The sequence below is a fragment of the Passer montanus genome, unplaced genomic scaffold, assembly GCF_014805655.1.
Source record: "Passer montanus isolate IOZ18808 unplaced genomic scaffold, ASM1480565v1 scaffold11, whole genome shotgun sequence".
NCBI classification, from domain to species: domain Eukaryota; kingdom Metazoa; phylum Chordata; class Aves; order Passeriformes; family Passeridae; genus Passer; species Passer montanus.
In genome coordinates, this window is record NW_024357613.1 from 11,098,515 (window position 1) to 11,122,275 (window position 23,761).

At 39.5% G+C, this 23,761-nt stretch overlaps 1 protein-coding gene across 2 annotated transcripts; it reads right to left on the reverse strand.

Moving 5' to 3' along the window:
• Window positions 1–6,359: 6,359 nt before the first annotated feature.
• Window positions 6,360–23,491, reverse strand: PM20D2 (peptidase M20 domain containing 2). Of its 2 annotated transcripts, XM_039725327.1 has the most exons (7): window positions 23,012–23,491; window positions 22,787–22,935; window positions 18,960–19,102; window positions 15,797–15,951; window positions 13,290–13,425; window positions 8,944–9,051; window positions 6,360–8,421 (listed from the first exon to the last, which is right to left on the reverse strand). In XM_039725327.1, the coding sequence occupies exons 2-7, from the start codon at window positions 22,840–22,842 to the stop codon at window positions 8,219–8,221; spliced, it is 801 nt and encodes a 266-aa protein (XP_039581261.1). In that variant the 5' UTR covers window positions 22,843–22,935; window positions 23,012–23,491; the 3' UTR covers window positions 6,360–8,218. The 2 variants fall into 2 exon arrangements, with proteins under 2 accessions (XP_039581261.1, XP_039581269.1); XM_039725335.1 differs by lacking the exon at window positions 18,960–19,102.
• Window positions 23,492–23,761: the final 270 nt, after the last annotated feature.

Sequence of the window (23,761 nt, forward strand, 5' to 3'; positions counted from 1 at the left end):
TCTCATAGGCTAAGAGAAGGAAAATAGAGAATTGTTTTATTTGGAAGGAAGATTGATTTTTTTCCAGGATTTAACTTTTTTTATTAGCAGCAACTCACACGTGGCATAAATAATTGTGGAAGTTTCACATGTCAACAAAATATAGGATATACGATCTAAAATTTTATACTTATTTAAAGATGTGCTATGTTCCTTCTTGTGCCTCACAGGCCACTGTAAACTATTTTAACAAGTGACTATAATTACCAGTTGCTTGTATATGGTGCATCATCCATTTTGTGCCCCTGAAATCCTAATTCTCTAAGTACCTGAGTGCATGCATCTCTCAGCTCAGCAGACTGACCACATTCAATACCAATTAATACAAGAATATGCAAATACTTGCATGGTTGCAGAATGAGGTCATAAATGGTAATTACAAACACAAAATGTCCAGTACTGGGAAATGCTTTGGCAAGGTTATTGATGGCTACAACTTTCACAGCTTAATACATGACTAATGAGCAGTACTGCACTCGCAGGTCAGTGTAGCAATACTTTCAGACTTGTGCTTTATCTTAATAGTATTTAAAACACAGAAATATTTCCAAACTGTCTTGACCAAGATATTAAAATATGTGTTGCAATTTAACAAGGAATAAACAAAACATACATTTTGTTAAATGTACATAAACGTACATTAAACAAGGAATGAACAAAAGCCAGACTTCCTGTAATGCCAGCCAAATCCTCTGGGAAACACAGGAACTCCCCTTGGATGTGCTTATTTGGGTCACTGGTAGCTTTGCTTTTGAGTTTCCTGGGAATGGGTTTCTCTACAAAATGATCTCATGAAGACAACCTGTTGTCTATGAAAAAAAAACCCAAACTACTTCAGGAGAAGCCTGTTTCCTCTGATTTGGTCTGGGCATTGCCAGCCTGTATAAACCTGAAAACCTGTTGCAGCCTGCAATGCCAGCAGTAGTTGTACTCGCTTTCAGGAAAATCCAGGTTAATCTGTTTGTAGTAAAAGCATAACAGAACGGTGCTCAACAGCTGACAAAGCAGTAGCAAGGACTTTACAAGACATACAATGTAAAAATCTTTGGAATGAAGTAAGAAAACAGCTTCCACCATAAGACAGCAGCTCCACTGCAGACACAGGTAGAACTGACAGAATCTGCTTTCATGCTGCATTGTTCCCCAGCATCCTGCAGCCCACCATGCCCTCAGAGAAGGCTCAGCGCCTTCCAAGGCAGAGCAAGGGGACAAGCTGGAGCTGGGGGCACATGGTTCTGACTTAAATCCCAACTCTCCAACAGAGTGTCTGCAGATCAGCCAATTAGTGTGAATACACTCCATATGGAAAAGGCAGAATACGTAATACAGAAGTGATAAAATAGTTCAGAAAACCAAGAATCAGTTGAATGGAATCAGGGGCCTTTACAACACCAGCAGCACCAAAGGTGTCTCAGAATTGTGATCATTCAGTTTTTCTGCTGCTACACTATATATACCTGTGTTCACAAAGCTACCTGAGAGTTTGCATTCACAGGACTTCAAATACCACACGCTTTTGCACACAACTGCAGAATTCATTCCTGGCTGCACAGTAGAGTAGCAGATACTCTTGTGTTTTACAGGTGGATCTGCTCTGAGCATCAGACCAAAGCAGTTGTGACTCCAAAAGGAGAGTGAATCTTCTTGCATGACACCTGCCCTGGCCTGCCTGTTCTGTCACTCTACCATCAGGTGTGTGATACAGTCATTGCAGTTGCTTTAACACTGCTGGTTGTTTATTTTATTTCCTGTGTAAAAATGTTACATAAACATACTCAGCATTTCTTACAACTGCTAAAATTCTGACCTGAAAAACTCCCTACACTTATCTTACACAGCCTACACTCCATAGGTAATTCAGTAAAATCATGAAAGCTAAAAATCATTGAAAAACATACCCACTCATAAGAGTTCTACTACTTATTTCTACAGTTTTTTTTACATGCACATGTACCTTTGTTTTATCACATCCCCTTCATAGAATATTATTCTCCTGTAAGTTTTTATAAGAGATTAAAAAAATGCCTTTTTTTTAACCTGTAAAAATTTCAGTCAAATGAAAGTAGAAAGGTCACTCTGGAAAAAGTAGATAAAAGGTTGACTACCAGCTTTGCCCACCCTACACTATTCTTTATTCCTTGTTCTGATGACAATTTTCCCCACAAATAGGTTTCTTGGGCAAACTTGCACAGGAATGTATTTAGATTCTCAGTATTGCAAGAACCCATTTATTTCTACAATTTAAGAATAGCATGAACAAGAGTGCCAGATTTTATAGTAAGCTCTTCAGCTTCATAAGAAGCTTAATGTTCTGTAGTTTTCTGCAGTGTGGTACATTCCTTTATAGACTCATTAATCTCATACTACATATATTATTTGGCATCTGATCAGTATATTAAAGGAGATTTTGAAGATACAAATGGGAGCTGGACTTTTGAATTCCCTGGCTTTCAGTGGGAACCTAGTTTCCAACTTCCCATGTGATTTTTCGAAATTTCCCTTCCAGCACAACCCCCTAAACTGATTCCCCAACCTCAGTGTTTTGATTTACACTATTGATTTACTTGTGTTTTATTTGGGAAACTCTAGTGCCTTTTCAGTCTTATATAAATGTGTATATACATGTATTCTATAACACCAGGATATGTTATGTACAGTCAGTGTTTGCTATCAGCAACTGCCCTCATTAAACGTATTTACATATGCACTTTTTTGGCTTTTAACCTTTCACTGTATAGGCTTTGTATCCAATCATTAACACTCTGCTCCTTTCCACTTCTACAATAAATCAGAGAAGTTTGTTTGCTTTTGTTTATTTATAGAAACACTCAAAATCACAATAAAACTTCACATTTGTACAGCATCGTGTGTTTTCTACCCTCAAAAGCATGAGCTCCATGAGTTTATACACGGAGAGCGCAGGACCTGACCCAGATGAATACCAAATGCATCCTTAAATCTGGTTATGCTGGTAGGGCTGCAGAGTCCCAGAGTTTCACAAGCAGGGCTCTGATCAGAAGCCTGCATGCAAACTCCGGATCACCACGGTGATGACACCCAGCTTTCCATCTCACAGAGTAACTGTGAGCGTTACCGTCCTTGCTCTCCTTGCTTTGGGTGTTACTCTGCAATTTCTTTGAGATTAACCCAAAGCCCAGCTGGGAATGAGGCTATGTACAGAAGGCAGGTCTGTGTGTGTTGTGGATGGACACAGGTTCTGCCTGTGAGCACTTCTAGCTTTGGAGGCTGAAGCCTTTGGTAGTCTTTAAGGATGAAGATGATTACTGATTGGGTAAAGCAGCAAAGAGGCAAACCAGTCTGCCACTGAGAAGTTGCAGATAGCCCACCCCTGGGAGTGTTCAAGGCCAAGATGGAGTAGGAAAAGAAATGGTATTATTCTAGGAGTAGTGAGAAGCATGAAGAACTAGATGGTCTTTTAATCTCCCTTCCAGCCCAAACCATTCTCTGATTCTCTGAAACTCTAGAGCTATTATAACAAGAGCCAGTGAATAACAACAGGCACAGCACTTCAAAGTTTCAGTGGCAGAAAGCCCACTTGAATGTTACAGCCTATTTTTACACAGTTTTCAAAGTCATCCTGTTTAATTCTAATTGGTTAGTAACTTACTTGCCACTCAGTTCTTTGGTTAGAAGGTGCTTGTGTGTGTATGTGCTGACTCTCTCTTTACACAGGTGTTTACGTATTTTCTTCATGGATTCTCATGGGATAAACTTTTTATTTCTCACAGGTGCAACCCGTTTTTTTTCACAATAATAGATTGTTATGCAAACTGATTTTCATTCCTAGAATTCTTTCTCATGGGAACTTAAGAGGCTAGCTGTTAATTCAGCTGAGCAAGGCCTGATTTTATAAGGCCTTTCTTTTATAAGGTTTTACCTCTATGAAACATAAACAAGAGCTCCATATTCTTACACTGTCCTCAACCGTGTGGACTTCATTAAGACTGAAGCATTGGGCAGCTCACTTTAATTTTAAATAATGACATTATATGCAGTTATATGCTCGAGAAAAATCCTCAGTGAGTTTGTCAGACACTTCTGGTTCCATTAGTGCCTAGAGGAATCTAAACCAGCAGCAAATTATCCAACTTTTGCTTAGTGCAGTCTGGGCATGAGCACTTATGTAGATGTGGACTTCATTAGGACTGAAGCATTGGGCTTCTCACTTTAATTTTAAATAATGGCATTAGATGCAGTTCTAATGCTCAAGAAAAATCCTCAGTGAGTTTGGCAGATACTTCTGGCTTCCATTAGTGCCTAGAAGAATCTAAACCAGCAGCAAACTTATCCAACTTTTGCTTAGTGCAGTCTGGGCATGAGCACTTATGTAGGATGCACTTTTGCTCCCTAGTAAGAACAAAATGTGGGTGGCAGCAGCAGTCAATGAAACAGTCTGGTGGACAAAGGCTCTGTGGAGGGCTGCTACTTGCAGGACAAGGAAATTACAAACCTCAGGGGTAATAAGGAAATAATGCAGGATGACTTTTTCTTTTGTTATTTCAAAATTATTTATTCTTAAACATTTTGCTCTAAATACAAGTCTGTTGCAAACCTCAGGTGTAATAAGGAAATAATGTAGGATGACTTTTTCTTTGTTATTTCAAAATTATTTATTCTTAAACATTTTGCTCTAAATACAAGTCTGTTCTCAGGAACGCTGTTAGCAAGTTATGAGATCACTCAATGATTCTACAGAGACTTCAACAGCTAATGTGTCATGACTCTTCCTCAGAGGAACACGGTCCTGCTCCTTGTGACTGCAATGGGAGCAGGTACAGAGCACTCACAGTAGGGGGAAGCAATTACAGAAATAAGATTCACAAGAACATAAAACTGCATCCCACTTATGGTTTGAAGAAAGACTGCTGGGCTCTTCTGCACCAGGAACACAGCAGGTTGCAAGTTCTCTCCTTCAAATCTTTTCATAAAAAGTAAACCCATCACATTCCATGCTTCATTTTTTTTTTTTTGTTTTGCTTTAAACAAGGTGTATCTTTTACACAGGTTCTAAGACAGATACTAAACAAGGAAATACAGTAGTTTGGTAGGCTGGCAGAGGCTTTAAGTTCTTCACAACATCTGGACATCATCACCTCATCCTTTCACAGCTGTCATTTGCCATCAGCAGTTCAGAATAATTTCAGGCATTACAGTCCATTACCCACATATTTTGATTCATTACTGAGAATACTATTCCTGACAAATATTCCAATATTCTTAAATTACAAACAGCTCAAGGAAGATTGCAGTTAGGGTAACTTGAAAAACATGTTGGATTGTTTTCATATATGCATGATTTGTGAGCATAAATGACAGAAAACCTAAGTTTTATTCCCACAGGAACTAATATTCTCCCAAAACACAGTATCACTGTGCTATTAAAATTGCAAGGTTAAATCCCAGATTGCTTTAGTTCTGGATATTACCCACACATTTTGATTCATTGCTGAGAAAACTGTTCCTGACAAATATTCCAGTATTCTTAAATTACAAACAGCTTAGGGAAGACTGCAGTTAGGGTAACTCGAAAAACATTTTGGATATTTTCATACACCCGTGATTTGTGAGCATAAATGACAGAAAATCAAAGTTTTATTCCCACAGGAACTAAAATTCTCCCATACATAGTATCACTGTGCTATTAAAATTGCAAGGTTAAATCCCAGATTGCTTTAGTTCTGGATCTCAAGAATGAATATTCTGAGACAAACTGGAATTAGCTCACACGGGGAGTTGAGAAAGGAGGCTGAATGAGGATTCGGCAAATGAAGCCAAGATCATCTGGCCTAGTGTTGGTGGTAATTCCCACCTCAAACTAGAGGCTAGACCAGCTTTAGCCTAACAGAGATCCTTCAGTGATCACTCACAAGCTCACATTCTGACTTACCCTATCAGTTCCAGCATGTTTTAACAGTTAAAACAGCCATTAGATTATAAAGACTAACATTAAATACTGTATTTGAAAAGCATTAACCCTCACAAATGCAGACCAAAATGGAAAGCTTAAACCACCCTCAATCTATCTTACATAATCAGAACAAGCTAGGGGGAGTGAAAGAAAAAAATCAAACATGCTACTCAAAATCATACAGCCATAAGATTAATAGATTATAAAGACTAACATTAAATACTGTATTTGAAAAGCATTAACCCTCACAAATGCAGACCAAAATGGAAAGCTTAAACCACCCTCAATCTATCTTACATAATCAGAACAAGCTAGGGGGAGTGAAAGAAAAAAATCAAACATGCTACTCAAAATCATGCAGCATCCCAATATTAAGCAAAGGACAAGAAAATACAATCACAATTATATTCCTTTATTAATATCAACTCATCTTTAATCAGTACTTCAATTCCATTTTAATTCCAGCAATGATTACAACAAAATGAAGACACGCTTTTAGTTCAGAGAAGTTTAATCAACTGATCTTGGATATGATACAGCTAAGAAGTCTGAACAAAGAGAACTGAGAAGGCTTTAATGCACATCAGCTTGTAGGAAACATAACAACACAGCCTGTGCTATCTACATGGGATCCAAACACTCCATCTTAAAATCAGCAAAAAAATGAGTTAAGCAGTTCTTGCAGGAGGAAATAAAAAGCCACATGTGCTAAGGAAATCAATGCACTAGCCTAAGTTAACCCAGTAGATCTTAATGAATTGCAATTGTGTCCAAGAACCAGCAAGGCAGACTGGAAATTAAAAGTTAAGGACAAAGTTCCTCTGACAAACCTTAGAACAAATTTCAGTTAGATTTAGTATTCCTTACTATCCTGGACACATCTATAGCTCAGATTCCCACCTTCACCTTTTTCTCATATCCATTTGTGAAAACTGTTTGCTAATGAAAGCAAGGATACTGGTGTAATATTAAAGTGAATATAGAAATCAATAAATGCTGAACACAGTTTTAGAGTTTACCATTTAGAGACTGTTAAAAAAAGAAAAAGTTTACTGAAAGTTATTCTGACTTCCTGAGGAATACAGCCTGCCTTCCTTTCTGAAGCTTACAGTAATACCTGTGCTTAGGAGAACATCAATCAATAAGTTGCTTTCTCACTCCATCTGTCCACTGACTTCTTTTCTGTGTACTCACAAGGTCCTTAAGCCAGTGACTCAAAAGACATCCTAACATGTTTGGGCACACAAAACACAACCTTGATAAAACTGCAGTATCAATGTGCCTGGGAAGCAAAATAACAAAGATTAAACGGACTAACCACACAACACAGATCTGCTGCTTAGGACACAGGAACAAACAGGTTAAAAAAGCCAGCAGTGCTCACTGCAAGCTCCTCTGAGCTTACTAGAGGGACTTGCACACAACTATTTATTGCTTCATGGCACCACACTTGTAGCTTTGTGACAAAGATTTCCACTGGTTTGGCTAAATTTATACACCTCCTTCAGATCAGTTAAGCTAATGCAACACCTTGTGTGGACACCTGTACTGCCTCAGAGCAGAACTTTTCTTGCAGTAGTTTAAATGTGTTGATTTAATCAAATAAACATTAAGCTGCTTTCCAATTTTGTGATCCATGACTTCTCCACAACACCTCCAAAATTTACTAGGGGGAAAACCAACGTGTTTCAGGACAATCAAGCTTTACACATTGCATTCCTATACAAATAATCCTCTTCCATTGCTGGAAGCTACTATCATCAAAACCAAGTACATTTCCAAACATAGCCCCTTCTCTCCATTCATTTTTTAAGTCTCCCTCTTGTCCCAGGAAAAGTAACTGACCAGAAATTTCATAAAAGCTTCACAGATCAGATTCAGCATATGATCACTAAATGAAAAGTGCTTATTTTAGAACAGAAAGCTGCCACACTTCCTCTATAAGGAATTTTAATATAGCTCTACATAGAAAATCACTGACAAGGGATCTAAACACTATAATTTATTCAACACTGCAAATTAAAGAGAACATATTTAAGATCTTTGTATGAAAATCATCACCATAGTGAAGACAAATATTACAGCTAGATGAAATTTCACATTTTTTGAAAGCAATTATACTATTTACTTCTCCTAAAGTCCAAATTAAATAAAATCATAACTTCTTCAGCTATGTTTATCCAGCCCCTATTGGGATTAAAATACAGCATCTCCATTAAGTCAATGCTACTGAGAATGTTTTAATGAAGTTTAGTGTGATGCACATGCTCCTTCACCAACACCAGATTCTTTTTTAGATTCTACTGGATTTGTTTGTTCCTCTTCTTTCAGCTTCACTTCTCTAAAGTCTTCCCTGACTTCTTCTAACAGACCTGGCTTGAAAATGACATCCAGTGCTGTCATTGCCAAAGCTTTTGCTGTGCGCAAGGCGTAGAACTGAGCAGTCTGTGACCCTGCAGAAAACAAGTAAGAGGAATTTCAGGTTAGATTACCAATACTCAGCCACTTGTTTACTGAACAAAGGATATTTTATAAAGTAAGATTATAAGTTTCAACTGCAAGAACATTTTCTTAAAAATCTACTTGCATCTATTTTCCCATGCCTCAAAACATTTTTTTCTTTTGCAAGTACTTAATTTTCTGCTACTGATAAAAGCAACTAAGACTGAGAACATGAAATTTCAGTGTTTGCATTATGCTCTTCAGAAATTGTGGAGTTTTATAAGCTAGCACTGTTATGTTTCCTGTATTTTAGGAGTAAAAAATTACTTTCAGCTCATGTTTAGCAAATCTTCTGAATATGCTGTTATGGATAACCCTTCTAATTTCTTATGTCTGGATGTTATCATCTTTTAGTATGAGGACTATATCCTACCCATATACATATAGCCTCAAAGACAAACCAAGAAATTCTACATTTGTCAGCTTTTTCTGCAGCTCTACTATTCATGTTCATTGTTTTCACTTCCACTCACCTGCAGCTTCTGTGTACTGCTCAGTATGATTCAATGCATCAGAGCCAATATAAAAATAAGGATGAATCCCAGGGACTACAAATGTAACATTTCCAAAGTCTGTGGAACCTAGAAGGAGCAGAGAGATTTTCTTAATGAAAAAGTGTTGGGCAGTTTTGAATGCTGTAAGAAAATGCATGATAGATATTCTCTCCAGCCCATATCTAAAATGGAGTATCCTTTGCCCCAAACACTAAAAGAAGAACATTTCTAATGAGCCATTATCCATACAAATATCTCCTGTCACCAAGGTGTTTTCCCTAACTAGCCATCTTCAGGTGCTGCTCTCCAGTGCACTTCTGATCAATGACCAGTAACTGGACTGCAAGGAAGATGTATCAGCATGTTCTTATTCCTTTTACTGCTCATTTTAATCAAGTATCTCCTGACAGTTAGCTGTTAATTCAGAAACAGGAAGGCTGCAAACCTTGGGAGTGTCAAGCATTTCAGCTATTGCCCTGTTAGAGCCCTTTAGAACTATGCCAAACAATTCCTGCTTCTCACCAATATGCAAATATTCAGCATTCTAAAGTAGAAACTATTTATCTTTAAACAAAAACAGATAGAGGGTAACTAGTTTTACCCCCAGGTGTTTTGATTATTCTCAGTTATGGAAATCTCAATGGCACAAGCACCCCTGAAATAAAATCAGAACTAAACTCCAGACAAAATGCTAGGGCTTTGTAGACAAACACCTGACAGCAATGCTGCAGATTTTAATGATGATTCTTTCATGCCTATCACTTTCAGTATGTTATCTAGCACCTATCTCACAGCCTTATCTACTGAATGATATCATCCCAAAGTAGAAGATTCTTCACATTAATCTTCCAAGAGTCTACAACTACATGCCAAGTGGTTTTGGTTTTGTTTTTTTCTCAAACAAGCATTATTTGTTAACATGACATTTCAAAGCTGGAGAAACCAACATACCAGTTATTGTCAAATCCAGGTACCAGAGGAAGCCTTGTTTTTTATCAGGGAAAAATAGGGTGACCCACTAAGATCCCAATTAACATTTTTGGGGCCAGAGACGCAAGAATTTGTTTGTTTAGCAATGGCGTATAAAATTTAATTTTAACACATCAGGTAGCCTCTATATTGTGATACTTTATGAAGAGAAGATAATGCTAGTGCCTTAAGATTTAGTAATTAAATGATGGAAAAATACAGATTTTACTTGGAAGCCTATAGTTACTGAAAGTGAGTCCACAGAGCCTACATTATGAGGACAAGAGTTTGCTATTTATTCTGCTTACAGATAAGGGAAACAACAAAGCTTGCTCAAAAACATCTCTTCCCATAAATTCAGGATGCATTTGAAGAAAATCCAACTCTTGGCACAGCAATAAGTTATTTTAATTTCCAGTAGTCTGCACTACTGATTCCTTCTTTGGTCAATCTGGACAGACAAACCAGAAGTTCTGCATACTCCAGACTAAACCAAGGGTTCTAGACCTGCCTTACTAAGTCCCAATACACAAACTGCTACAAAGACCGTGCTGCCCTTTTTCCCTACTTCCATTTAGCAAATGAAACATTAGAAATTTCACTGCATCGTAGCTCTCAGTCATGTCCTTCCTCCTCAATTTATACCCATATTCAATGTACTACCAGTTGACATGTTATTTTTGCTGAGTAGAAGACATTTAAATTGGGTATTTTCTAGTAACATGGAGAGGAAAAATCCAGGCAGCTTTTATTAAAAATGAGACAGCTAAATCTTCCCCTCTATCAGACAAAATGTTACACCCTTTATGGGAATAACAGCTGTAAGTTTGTGACATCAGGTGTTCCAACAGTATCCACTAAAACATTTGAAACTGTGTGCTTGCTAGACACATCCAGATTGGGATTCTTTCTGGAAGCATAAGTAATTGCAGTTATCAATGCAATATACATAATCCTATGCTATCTTCAACAGAGAGATATTGGAGTTCCAGCCTCTCAAAAATATATCCTGAAGCCTCTTCAAGTCACTGCATATTTAATGGAGTCAGTATTACCACAAACAGGAACAGAGGGGAAACACAAAAGATTCCAGGAAACGTTTATATACAGTCCCAACATTCAAAAGTGGAATTTTCAAATATACTAGACCTTCTTAAGATTCTTCTTTATCCGTTTTGTGCACAGGAAGCCAATGAACCCCATGAATATTGTATTTTGACTAAGTTAAGTTATCACAGGTGTGGGTACCTCAACTAAGATATGTGTAACTAAGCCATCTGCTTTAGGAGGTTATGGATATCCTGTAGTACAGCTACTCTACAAACAGCAGAAGGAGAAACAGGTCCTGGCGCCTGGTCCAAGCTAGCTGAGTCTCACAGTAAGTCACATCCCCCTGGCTGTGTGCCCAGCAGCAGAGCTGCACGGGGCATACCCAGAGCCTGTGATTTGAGGTACTCAGGGAGGCCTTGCCTAGAGTGATACCTGGGAGCAGAGCCACACTAATGCCCATGCAGAGGTGGCAGCGAGTGCGCTCCGCTCTTAACGACTGTTCTGCTGCACACACATGGAGAAGCAACTGAGCTATCTTCCTTCCCTTTCAACAGAAGAAACTGACATCCTAAAAGAAAACATTGAAAACCACATGAAAACTAAACAGAAATAGAGGTCTTGAAAAAGACGACAAAAAATACTCAACCCCCCCCCAGAAAAGGGTAGCATACAAAGTTCCACTCCTATGGCACTGCAGACTGTGCTTTGTTATCTCTCCTGAATTCCCACTGCAAAAATTCAGAGGAGAAGCTGTGGAAAGAAAATTCAGTAAACCCTACTGCAGTATGAGATAAAAAAGCAATTGCTCAAGGACTTTTTGACATTTGACACATGATTTGATAGGACAGCCATACAGGGAGTTTTGGTTTAAGCAAGTTAATGGTTAACATTGAGCATATAATATAACCTACATATGAAAGCCCTATTGGTGCAGGGTGTCTGCGAAAAGTTCACTTCAAAACCTCTGAACAAAAGCAAAATCACTCATATTCATGATCATCCTTACTGCAATGGTTTGAAGGAACCAACTAGCAGAGCTCCAGAAAGCTGCACTACAGTAAACATTTTAAGGTTCCTCAGTGCCCTTCTTTGGGTAAACAAGCAAAGCAGTAAATCTTATTTGTATTACACTGAAGAAAGTAGGAAGAAATCTGCCTTAAGTTATAATTTGTTTTTAAACACAAGACAATGAACCACTGTTTAATTTGGAAGGGAAGTAAGAAACAGAAAAAATCCCATCACCATTAGATATCAAGAATATCATTAGATACAATGTCTCCCCTACCCACGAAAAGAAGTTGGAGAGCTGCTCCTAAACACCAAATTTGTCCAAACTCCAAAGATAATCTGCATTTAATATAGAGAAGAAAAATACCACAATCAAAACTAATTAAAATTAACTTTTTACTGAGAACAGTATCTTCCTTCTAAGAGAGAAACCTTTAGCATGAATGGAGTAAAAATGTTCATAAATACAGTTCAGATCAGAAGTGAAGGCTAAAAGTATGAGCAGAAGTTGAGACTTGAAAAGAGCTCCTGTAGGAAGATTCTTAAAAAAAAAAGTGTTAAGGATAACAAGAAACCCATCAAAGCATTCAAGAATTTCCATTTCTGATATAGCTCAGAGACCAAAAAAGTTAAATTGCTTGAGTCAAGACCCAAAAGTGAACACCTACTTGAAGAGCACCCTTTGGAAAACTGATCTGTTGAACTCATGAACTAAAATTAAAGGCATGTAATTACTTGTTAATGAAAAGATTAAATTAGAGTTAGTGAGATACTTAAACTTCAAGTTATAAATCTCTCAAAAATCTCCCTCTAAAATAATTGTTAAGATACTAGTAGATTTGTTTATATGTAAGCTTGGACAATATTATTAAAAAAAGTTCCTGAAAACAAAGTCTCATCCCTATTTATAGCAAACCAGGATTCTGTATTTTAAAGCCACAGAAGGAGAAACAATTAATTACACATCCTCATGTTCTCAGAAAGACTGCTCTTAGCTTTCCATCCCTTCCCCCAAGCAAACTGTTTATTACTTGAAATATCTTCAGAACTATTATAAGAAGGTGTTTACGGCTTTTCTTACCTGTTCTTAGCTTCTACAACAAACACAAAAACACAGGCCAGAGATATAAACCTTCTACAGAGCTTTAGCTTTGTAATTTGGCTTTTTCTTCTGACCAAACTGTGTTTAACTTAGCTCTAATTTGTTATTTTATACACAGTTCTAATTTGTTATTTTATACACTTGAAGATTGATCAACCTAAGATTAAGACACAATGAAAAATGCAGCTGGAGTTACCTGACAAACCATTCAAGATAGCATCTTCTGATATAAAATCTATTCCAAGCTTCTTTCCATTCTCCTTGTAAATTTTCTGCAGGCTCTTATTTGGAAGCACATTGTAGTAATCATTTTCACCACCTTTTATTTCCACCTAGACAAAAACCCCAAATTATTTTAAGTTTTTCTCCAGTGTAAGCCAGTTCAATGTAAACAATCCGAAGGCCAAAAAAAACCCCTACAAATCCAGACTTCAAGCCCAAGGCAAAACAGATGTAAGTGCTGTTTCTTTAAAAAAATACAACACTCTGCCCAATATTACCCTCCATCAAAACACAGCTGGTGTTCTGTTCAGTTTGCACTAGACAGCCAAATTCCAGAAGAAGGATTTCAAAATTTTCTCCAAAAATAGGAAATAAATATTTCCTGTAACAGTGTCTAATGATTTTGCCTGCAGATACTACTAAACTACATAGAAATAAACATGGGCTTTTTTCAAACTGTATGTTACCTTTCTTTAGAATGCTTCCCATAACTACAGCCCCACTCATGAAATGGCTTCACACAGGTAAGAAATTTGAAAACAAATGGAAAAAATCTATCAATGTCAAATTTCAAAAGAGGTCTTAACTTTCATTCTGCATAAAGTTCACTTTCTGAAACTCTTTTCTAGATATAGTGAAGGGGACATAGTAGGAAAACAACATCAAATGTCTCAAAAAGACTATGAGAGTGACATGTTAAGATTCACATAACCCATACCTCTTTGTTTTGATGACCACATACATTCTTTTTTCCAACTGAATTAATCATAAGCCTGTAATTAACAGAGCCAAGAAGAACCATCTATCTTAGCCACACAAAAAGGTAATCATATTGCTTGAACCACCTAGATAAGACACACTTCCATTTACTAAGAGCAAAACAAATGAGAATGCTAATTGAAAAATCACTCAGTTGCTACACGAGCCTGCTGTATAATGAGGCAATGGACCTAACAACCAACAATATGGGGAAAAAAACAGACAGAAGACCCAATACCTGTTTTGCTTGTTTCTACAGGTGAGGTTTGCCATCAAGCCTCCCAGGTCTCTGAGCCTAGCAGCACTATCTGTAGGACAGAAGCATCACCCACAGCAAAACAAAAAGAAATTACAGGACACTTAAAGAAATTTAATGTACATGGGATCAGGCAGGATGCATCCAAGGATGCAGAGTAAGAGAAGCAGATATGCAGTCTGGGAGCTATTATTTTTTTAAGTGTCACTGAAACTGAGGGATGTTCCAGCTCACTGAACAACAGCTAAAGGTCACATTCTCTTGAAGGGCCAAGAGGAGGTCCTTGAAAACTACACACTCCTCAGACCATCCTAGCCTCAAGTTCCCAGAGGGATTACAGAGCAAATAAATCCTCCTAGAACTCATGCACAGGCTCACGAATCACAAGGTGATTGTGAACATCCACCACACAAGATGGAACTCATTTAAGAGCAGATAGTGCATGACCAAGCCTAGCTTTGCATGACAACATGTCTGGCTCAAGTGACACAAGACATGCAAGCTCCAAGTGTTTTATAATCAGTGGCACAAAATACTACATTGCTGCCTGTTACTTGTAGCACTCATCTGCAACTGAGACTGGTGGCATTAGTGTTTTAGTATTTTTATTACTGACGTAGACAACCCATGTGAGACCACATCTGATGCTGTGTTCATTTGGTTTCTCCTCAAATCAAGACTGGAGCTAGGCCAGGGGAAGGCCACCAAGATGATGAGGTGGAGAACACAATGTACAAGGACAGGCTGAAAGAACTTGATCTGCTGAGCCTTCGCAGAACAGAAGGTCAGCGGGGCATCTCTGCTGCCTAGAGTTACCACATGGGAAGGGTACCGAGAAGGCACAACCAGACTTCTCAGATGTCAAAGTGATGCAACAAGAAGCAACAAAGTAAATTCCCGTTGGATACAACAGAATCACAGAGGGTTGATGTGGGAAAGTACCTATAGAGGTCATCTTGTCCAGTTCCCCTGCTCAATCGGGGTCACCTAGAGCTGGTTTCCCAGAACCACATTGAGGCAGCTTTTGAGTATCTCCAAAGATGGAAACACTGCAATCTCTGCAGGAAACCTGTGTCACTGCTCAAGTCATTGCAGCATGAACATTAGAAACACCCTCATTCACCATGAGGTGTGCAGAGCACTTTTTGAGAGAGGTGGTAGAATTTCATCCTTGGAAGTACTCACAAGTTCACATGGCACTCAGCAACCTGCTCTAACTGGTCCTGCTCTGAATGGAGAATTAGACCAGATGACCTCCAGAGGTCTCTCCCAACACAGATTCCTCGAGGATTCTGTGGCATTCTATTTATAAACCAAAGCTTTCTTTCAGGACACAAAGCAACAGAACAGCAAAAAATATGACAGTAATTTAGATTTACTTCAGTTAAACACTATGCTGACAAAGTAAACATTGATTTCCTGTTCTGGTTTGTGTAACAAACACATGACAATGAATATATTCTTACCTTGCATCCTGTGGCCACTGCTGCAGATTTGAAGCAGTTTTCAACCTTCTCTGTCAGAACAGAAAGCTCTTTCCTTGAAGGAGCACGCAAGTAAAACTCTAGCTCAGTGTAAGAAGGAATGATGTTAGGTTTCACACCACCATTTTTTATTACACCTGCAGAAAGGGAAAAGTTGTGTTGTCAGTGTTAAATGCAATTGTTTGATCTTCAGCCCTGTCATGAAATTCCTGGGTCAAGAACTATAAGCATGTAAACAAAAACAACAAAATATCAGCTGAGCATGAAATACAAAGAATGTTAAAAATGCAGTATGTGGACAAAGCTTCTTCATCATGTCAGTTTCTGTGGAACATGTACATGTCTTTCAGCACAATTTCACAACATTCTTTGCTTAGACATCTGTTTTACATTCCAGAGTCAAGCCAAACTAGAATTTCCAATTAATCCCCTAAAATTCAATGCACTGGAGTCATAAACCAATCTGTCTGCCAACAAGAAAAAAAACAACCAAAAACTGCTATTAGGGATAACTTGGATTCCAACTTTTAAATGTTTCCTCAATTAGAATGTTTCCAACTTATTTTGTGAGCTCGAAGAAAAACTGAGTAAGTTTCTCAGCAACACTGGAGTAATGTATATATTGCAGTGCACAGAAAGTTCATTTAGATTGCTCATATTAATTCTTCAGAAATGTTGGAATGCATAATATATGTAGCTTTAGTCACAAGTGCAGTTTAAGCTGAAAGTGCTCCCTTGAGGAAATGTGTGACTAACTACAGCTTTTACCATTATGGCATCAAAGGCATTTCCATAAAATACAGAAATATTTAGATATTTCGACAAGAACACATCACAGATCCCAGTTCCACATTAGATGTCACTGGACTAACAGCTAGTTGCTTCCAACAGGGTGTCTCTCTGGCCTCCTACCCTCATTTTTTTTTTATGTGGAATTAGATTTGTTTTCTGTAAAACCTGAGAAACCTCTACCTTAAATGGAAATATTGCAGAAGTTACTGATATGTGTCACTGAGGCATGAAGAGACAGCACTAATTTGTTGCAAATAGACAACAAAGCATTTCTTTTGGTGCAGAAAACCCATTAAGATTATGAACTTCATCTCTAGTCTCAAATACAGTCAAAATAAAAAAACTGTGTTGAATTCATCCAGTATCAGTATTTGTCCACAATAATAGGAACAGCTCAGATGAGAGGGACAGACATCACAGGAAAGGAAGCAGTAAGTATTCATGCAAATTTGCATGACACATACCCATAACAAGCTTTTTCAGAACAAGTAGCTTCATGAGTAAACAGTTTTCACTTGTCTTGTCCAGCACAATTGTAAATGGAATTGGAGAGAGTCTGAATAGGTCCACAGTAATATTTCAATGCAACTGCAATGTGGGCTGGATAGCAGACCTGAATTACAAGTAGGCTACCTCCACACTATTAGTAGCACTCAATTTGCCCCTCTGGATGGAAACATTTTTTTGCAACCTGTTTAATGCAACTTATTAAGCAGGAAAAAAAAAATCTACATTCCCATTTTTAAGGGGGCAACATACACTCCACTCATAACTAGGGAAGAAAGATCACATCAAAATCTCAGATGAACTCAAGTCAACAATGTTTCAGTACATGAAACATTGGTTAGAAATTCTAGACTTCAAGCAATGGAAATTATTTCAGCTTCTGTAAGTGGGGTAACACTACTATTTTTAGGATCACTTAATTCAGCCATTGATTATACTGAAAGTCCACAATATAAGGTCTCCCACACAATGTTGTAAAGAAAGCATTCCTAAAATTCAGTCTCACTCTGGCTGCTTGTTCTTTCCCAGAAGTAATTTAAATATTTCCACTCTGAAAAACCAGGTTTATGACAGCAGTTATATCAATCAAATTACACAGTAATTTCAGTTTTGCTGCTGTTCAGGAAGTATTACCTCTAGAAGGTCTGTTTAGGTACTTAGATTTTTTTGCCAACATTACCCATGTAACCTCTAGAAACTACAAAGAAAGCAGTATTCAGGGGTTTAGGCTTAGATTCAACAGAAAACTTAGGCATCTTCAGTCTTAAGCCTGCAACGCATGGGGTGCAGACACCAAAACTCTTAATTATGTGCCTTGTTTTCTACAGAGAAATAGGATAGAGAGGCTGCGCCTGCTGTCTGAAATTCATTTGGGCATGCTGCACAGCACAACTGCAAACAGCTTCATCTACAGTCAAAAGGATTAGGACTCCATCCAGATATCCTGGACAAAAATGCACACTTGTGTGTGCATAAGCAGCCAAGACACATAATGATCAGCTCAGAACTTCTGGAAGGATTTTTACCTCAAACAAATATTCCAAATAAACAGCTCTACATTCAAAAGTCCTGTAGAACTGGAAAAGTTTCTTAATTTCAACTTGGAAAATGTTGTGCTGGGTGCAATAAGGAACCCTGGGTTTACAGCTACAGGGCAGCTTCACCTCACCTTTTGAACCTTTCTCACTGTACAGGTAGAAATACATGGTGTTGAAGTAGGACAAATGAAGCTTGATGGTTAACATGTCTTACTGCAAAATGGCCTTCCTAATCCAAAACCTACTAGATATCAAATACTAGAATACAGTGAACATCTAGTTGATTGGGCTACTAACCAGAACTATGTTCTTCTGACATCACTTGTTTTTTGTATTTCACCAAATAAATTTCATTCCAGACCACCAGACCCCTCCAATAAATGCTATCTAATTAATGGAATGTTTACTCAAAAAGTGATGCCATAAGTAATACTTCACTTTTTGGAAGCATTTAATCTTACACCTTTGCAAATCCACATATATTAAGGACTTCAAGGCCATGTACCAAAATTTTTTTTTTGTTTTTTGAATGGCAACTTCAAGACTGGTCTAGCCTTTACCCGGGCATCAGAGTCCCCTTTCAAATCTGATCTCCCAGCCTATTTTAAGCAGTTAGTTCTGGACACTGACATGATTGTAAAAATTGCTGACACACCATTTAAATGAAGTGGTGCTGTTTCATAATATTTGAAGTGACTATACTAATTTAGTGCTTTAGTGCAATACTTTGGAATGTGTGATATTCTATGTTAATACTTCAACAGCCTAAACTCTAACTTGCTGGACATTAGGTTTAAGAAAGATCTCACCATGAACTCTCCAGGTCGGTTTCATCTGCTGTCTTAAAACAGACAGATTGTTGTACGCAAGAACAGCAGCATCTAATGCATTAACTCCTTCCCAAGGATAAGCAGCAGCATGAGAAGCTTTTCCATAGTATTTCACAGTCACACTAGGAAATAAAAGGCATTGCTTATTTGTTTCTCATTCACTGAAAAAAAAAATAATCTTTGAAATGAAAAATGTCCTTTTGTTCCCACAAATATATGTCATTTAAATTTTGTGCAGCATAACACCAAACAATTTACCTGGCACTAGACTGTTGCATAGATAAACTATCTTTGACTGCAAAAATACACTGAAAGATTTCTAGAAAACCAGTAGAACTGAATGACACCAAGAGCCAGTCAGGCAAGGGAGTTACTGGTAACATCGTTATATGGCCTTTTCCTGAAGAGTACATGCTTCACATATTAACTAAATTTCTCCACCACTTTTTTTATACTGCCTGACTCTTCTGAGACTCTTCTAAGATGATAACAATTCCTTTTCTCTGATTCCAAATTGGACGTTAAGTGTCCCAATTCTTGTCAAATAAACTGTGTACAGTATGTAAGATAGCAAAAGCATGTAAGGTCACATATATAGCCCATGTCTAAATAACAAAAGTCAAGTTTTACAAGCATGGAAAAGCACAGCCTATTGTAAAAGACACATTATTATGCTACAGCAAGGATGTTCTCTCCTTGCACCCTTCTAACAAAGTGGTAGAAAGGCTTGCAACATAGAGGAAATGTAGTGCAAAGGCTATCCTCCAACTTCACAGAAGTCATAAAATATTGCACCTTAATATATCCAGTAAAAATTCAGGCTTTGCTTCATCTGACAGCCATTAATATTAGCCTGACAAAATAACTTAGTATTTTAGACTGTTTATGAGAACTGTTTACAAAAGAGGAAATCATTAAATACTGACATCTACATATAAGGTCTCACTATTTCTAAAATACACAAAACAATCTGTACTCCATACCCACTCCTTTATAGAAAAAACAATCTTTAAGCGTTCCTCCCACCCCCAAGACACAAAACCTGTCTCTTATCCAGCCATGACCAGTCTAATTTGCTTGTCCCTCTGTCTTGCCAACTTAACCAGTTATCCTGAAGTGACCCCTTGTGCTCAGAACTGTGCCACAGCTGAAAGTTAACACCAGCACTTCAATTCTGGAAGGCAAAGAGGGACACAATGAAGTGTACTGTTGCAACAGGAAACATCTCTTACTACTGCTGCAATCCAAATTAAGCTTGCCTTTTTCTATCCCCACTAATCTTCCAAGACAATCACAGAATTCATTCTCTAGACTAGGAATTTTATTTAAAATTTATTGTTATTAAGAAACGTAAGAAACTTGTCCATTAATATCCCAAGTATTAGACTGCAACCCCTCAAATCAACTCAAAGATCCCTGGACATTCTCAAAATAATAGAAAGAAAGCAAAGTACAGCAAACAGTCATGCTTCAGTATTCTCTTCCAGAAGGAACATGTGTTTCTTATTTAAAAAAAAAGTTCTTTCAGCATTCCTTTACTTGTACTTCTTTTGCTACACAAACGTCACACTCAGAAAAACCCAACAGATTTTGCAGAATAATAACATCCTAAGCCAGTTTAAGAATACCAGCAGAAGAGTGTGGATCCTCTTTGTCCAACAATAAATAGGCTGATTAAGAGAAGGGTAAGTGAATAAGAATCAGCAAACTTTGGCATGTATCCACCAGTTTTCCCAATATGTTAATCTTATTTCAGGCACAAGCCAGCTTTCAGAATTGCAGACACTGAAATACTAGCAACTTAGTGATCACCAGTCCTTAAACTCCCTGCAAACAACCAAAGACCAATTAAAATTAGAAAAACTGTCTTTCTACCCTTGAAACCTCATAACTGCATAAAATATGACAAACTCAGTATTTCAAGCTTTTGGAGTTGTTTCACTCAGCACTTCAATTCCATGCTTCCTCCACATTCAAAGGTTTAAAGGCTATCTAGGACTTGCATCTTATTGCAGACCTTGACCTCTGAAGAGAGATTTCCAAATCTTACTGTATCCAACTCAAAAGGTTATTGTAACAAAAAGACAAAGCTATCATTGAAAACTACACCTTGAAGATTATAAATATAGTCTTAAAAGTAAAGCAAAGGCAAGTTGGGCTAAGTCTTGAAGGAGGTTACAACAACCAGTTAAGACTCTTTAGAAATGTGAGGAAGGAATGTAGCAGAGAACTGGCCAGGTGATGAAAACTAACCCTGTTTTACCGTGAAACTTGGCAGTAACAGAAGCAAATTATCCACTGAAAGTTACAACAACCAGTTAAGACTGTTTAGAAACATGAGGAAGGAATATAGCAGAGAACTGGCCAGGTGATGAAAAGTAACCCTGTCTGTTTTACCGTGAAACTTGGCAGTAACAGAAGCAAATTATCCACTGCAAACAGCCGTGGTAAAAGCAAAATGGTCAGTAAAACCAAGCATATCAGAGCTGGACAGTAGCACAACCAATCTGAACACAGTTCCCAGTACAAGTCATAAATGACTGGAAAATTAGTTATTTAAATAATTCAGAATTTAGTCTGAAGCAGTCAAATGTAATACTTGTAAAAGCTTTTGCACTGGAGGGAGTTTGCTAGTGGAGTCTCTGCAAGGTAAGACCCTGGGATCAGGAATCACATAACAACACATAGAAGGAAGGGACATAAAACGTAGGAACAAAACCTGCTGGCAGACTACTGCTGGAACATTGTGGAAACAGACATTTAGAACACCAAAGGAAGAACAGCATGACCTTGCAGACTGGCAGAGCAAGAAAAGAATGAAGCTCCAAAGTTTTTTTAAAAATCATGTACTTAAAGACCAAGCATTTGCCTAAAAGTTGGTTGCTTGAAAACGACTGAAGAGGAAGTCTCAAATGTGCCAGCTGTCTCCAAAATTATAAGGAAACACTATGGTCCATGCAGCAGCTGAGTAAGATCTAAGGCAATTGCACCTCATGTACTGTGTACAATTCTGGGGATGCACAGCCAGCAAGGTGAACTTTAAGACAAGTCAAGTGACTCAAAGCACAAGTGAGCCAGTGCTGTCTCTGAACATCAGGGCTGAACAATCAGAAGAAGACAAGGTATCGTTTCAAAGAGTTCTATGGCTGGCAGAAAAGGCAGCAGTGTGAGGGTAGGACTGTTGTCCATCCTTACCCTGGGTGCAAACATGAAGGAAAGACAAGTACCACTTTGGATCAAAACCAAAAAGTTGATGTGACAGTTAATACACACAACATGGCCGTGACTAAATTTAGTGTGGAAGTTACTACAGATTCAAACTTCAGTCAGGCTTAGCTGGCCAGTTGTTTTCAAAAGGAGGAAGCCAAACATGAAACACCCTCCAAACTGATTAAAAATGCATAGAGGACCACATGACTGACATCCAGGAAAGCACAGAATGACGACCCTTGAGACCCTGCAGTTGTAGCTTTAAATTCTACTTCAACAGATGGCATAATCACATGAATGTTTTAATGAAACACCTAGAAACATCACAACAAAAGATGGATTTTTGGGATACACGGAAGATTATCTCAGATCAGTCAGGGATTTGAGCACTAGGCTGAACACAGCACTTTGGAAGAATGGCTCAGAGCGCCGCTCCCTAACACTAACCTGGCTCCTTAGCTGAGAGCAAATACCTTTGTCTGAAGGGCATCTGCAAGGCTCCGGGTTCAGCCACTGCTAAAGCAGATTCCCCTCTCAAGAAGGGGACAAAAAGCTAATAACAAACCACCTCTTTCCACCTGAACCCACGCACTCACTCATGCTCGGCCACGTCGGGCAGGTAAGCAGCGTTTTCTTGCGAGGGGTGCGCCATGAAAACCACATCCAGGCCATCGAAGGCTCCCGCCTTGATGAGGTCTATTTTGCCTCCTCCTTGCTCTTCCGCGGGCGTCCCCAGCACCGTGATCTGCAGCACAAACGCACAGAGACAGTCAGCGGCTGTCAGGGAGCGTCCAGCGCCGCTCCCCCGGCAGGGCTCCCACCTGCACGGCCACGGGCTCCGCCAGGCTCTCCAGGGCGGCCTTCAGCGCCAGCGCGGCGGCGGCTCCCACCTCGGCGATGAGGTTGTGGCCGCACGCGTGCCCGAGCCCGGGCAGCGCGTCGTACTCGCACAGGAAGGCGAGGCGCAGCGGGTCCTGCGGGGCCGCCGAGCCCCAGTCGGCGCGGAAAGCTGTGCCCAGCTTGTAGCGCGGCTGCACGGCCCAGGCGGCGCCGGGCAGGTCCCCGCCGCAGAAGAAGCGGGTCAGGGCGTCGTGCGCCTGGTGCTCCGCGTACGCCAGCTCGGGACGGCTCCAGATGTCGCGGCTCAGCGCGCCCAGACGCGCAGCGTTCAGATCCACGCTCTCGCACGCCCGCTGCTTCAGCGCCTCCAGCGCGGCGGCGGCGGCGGTGGCGGGGCCGCTCTCTTACGGCTCTTGCGGCTTCATGAGGCCTCGGGAGCTCCGCTCCTCAGCCGACCCAAACCCGCCACCCGCACCTGCCCTCCACCGCGGCACCTGCGCTGCCGCCCCCTTTTATCGCCTCTCTTCGCCGCGAGGCTCGGTGGGAAATGTAGTTCGTAATCACGGACTGGCCTGCAGGCTGAGCCCAGCCGGAACTCCCCGTCCCAGCGTGCCTGGCGCGGCCCCCCGGGCAGCCCGCGGAGTTTCGGGGCCCGCGCGCAGCCCGTGCCGGCGGTGCTGCCGCGCACCGCTCGCTCCGTCCCTCACCCGCGGGAGCGCGGGGGGAATCGA

Excerpts from the sequence above, each read along its gene's own strand:
- PM20D2 (XM_039725327.1), bottom strand. The coding sequence starts at position 22,842 with ATGGCGCACCCCTCGCAAGAAAACGCTGCTTACCTGCCCGACGTGGCC. Across the intron at positions 13,426-15,796 it reads CAGTGGCCACAGGATGCAAG|GTGGAAATAAAAGGTGGTGA; the intron begins GTAAGAATATAT and ends GTTTTTGTCTAG. Across the intron at positions 8,422-8,943 it reads GCAGTACACAGAAGCTGCAG|GGTCACAGACTGCTCAGTTC; the intron begins GTGAGTGGAAGT and ends TGTTTTCTGCAG.